The 1,458-nt window shown below is 39.3% G+C and overlaps 1 protein-coding gene across 1 annotated transcript in view; it reads right to left on the bottom strand.

Moving 5' to 3' along the window:
- LOC101845165 (organic cation transporter protein) overlaps window positions 1–1,458 on the bottom strand; it is a gene marked incomplete in the record, with an annotated part of 19,820 nt that overhangs the window by 6,442 nt on the left and 11,920 nt on the right. Inside the window, 1 exon segment of the mRNA XM_035969526.1 lies at window positions 1,154–1,308. Within this exon segment, the coding sequence (XP_035825419.1) occupies window positions 1,154–1,308 (155 nt within the window).

Here is a 1,458-nt window from a genome sequence, read left to right as displayed (position 1 = left end):
GGGGTTCAACTTCTGAATACACTGAGCATGATAAAAATGCGAAGGATATCGAAGACGGAATAATCTAGATTATGGTAAAAGACAAAAGACGAAGACCAGGGAGATAAAATGGACAAGTAAAAATGTTGTGGAGGATGTGTCCTCGTTCTTCATAAAGTGGTTTCTATTACTCTATTCTCACAATCCAATGAAATGTATGGTGTGGAATTCCCCCATTTTACTATATATCTTTTATTTACGTGAAGATGAGTAGCATTGGTGCGTTATAGAGTCTTTATAAAAGCAGTATCATAGTACAGAGCAGTATAATGTATGCAGGTGACACAGCCAGTTTGTTATTGTGACATGACATTTGATATTATGGCAATAAGGTCATATCGGAAATCTGACTCCTGCATTAGTCGGTTCATATTTGTGAATCAAAACACAAGCTACTGATTTTTTGTTTTAACTACCACAAACGGCTCTCTGTTTACTGACTACACTAACCGCTATCGTCCTGTGGGTGAAAAAGGTATAAAAATAGACTTTAAAAAAGTAGGAGTGATGTGGAAGAATAGGAGGACAGACGGGGGGAGGGGGGAGTGGCATCATTAAAATGTATTTCTTTTTTTTTTAGTTCGATAATTCCTGACTAGCACACGTATTATTCAGGTCATGTTGTATTTATTGAATACACATAAACTGGTGACGTTTCCACGTCGATTTGATAAGGTAGTTAGGGATATTTACACTATGTGTTATCGCCGCAGTGCGCAGTGTACGTTATTATTTTATATAGCTGACCCTCGTTCTACTAGCTCGTGTCACCAGCCTTCTGCTGGGATAAATACGGCTTAAATGCGGTTATCGACACTTTGTACGCCAAAATTCGAATTAAAACGGCTTTGCCACAAAATGTTCTTGACGAAACCATAAGACGGCGAAACATTGAACGTATACAATTTTTTGAAAATATCTTTAAAGTCTCTTCCGTTCTTTAAAATTTTTTAAAAATTGATTTTGTTTAAAAAAAATCTTATTTGCAGTTTACGACGACGACGACGACGATGATGATGATGATGATGATGATGATGATGATGATGATGATGATGATGATGATGATGATGAAGATGATGATGATGATGATGATGATGGAGAGCTTGGGACTGACCCATGACGAAGCAACAGGTAAAGATTCCGACATTGCCGACGCCTGTGAAGAATCTCAGGGTGACGAAGGCGGCGAAACCGGGGGCAAAGGCCGTGGCTACAGCTGTGATGACGTGGAGCAGGATAGCCAAGGTGAAGGCCGTTTTCCTTCCCGTGCTGGTAGAGAATAGAGGGGAAGGAGGTGGTGGGGAAGGCATCTCTAATTGTGTGCGTGTTTGTGTTTATTTGTTTGTGTGTGCATGCATGCATGCATGTATGTATGTATGTATGTATGTATGTATGTATGTATGTATGTATGTATGTATG

The sequence above is a fragment of the Aplysia californica genome, unplaced genomic scaffold (assembly GCF_000002075.1).
Source record: "Aplysia californica isolate F4 #8 unplaced genomic scaffold, AplCal3.0 scaffold00152, whole genome shotgun sequence".
NCBI classification, from domain to species: Eukaryota; Metazoa; Mollusca; class Gastropoda; order Aplysiida; family Aplysiidae; genus Aplysia; species Aplysia californica.
Note: the sequence above shows the minus strand (reverse complement) of the source record. Positions and strands in the feature narration are given on the sequence as shown.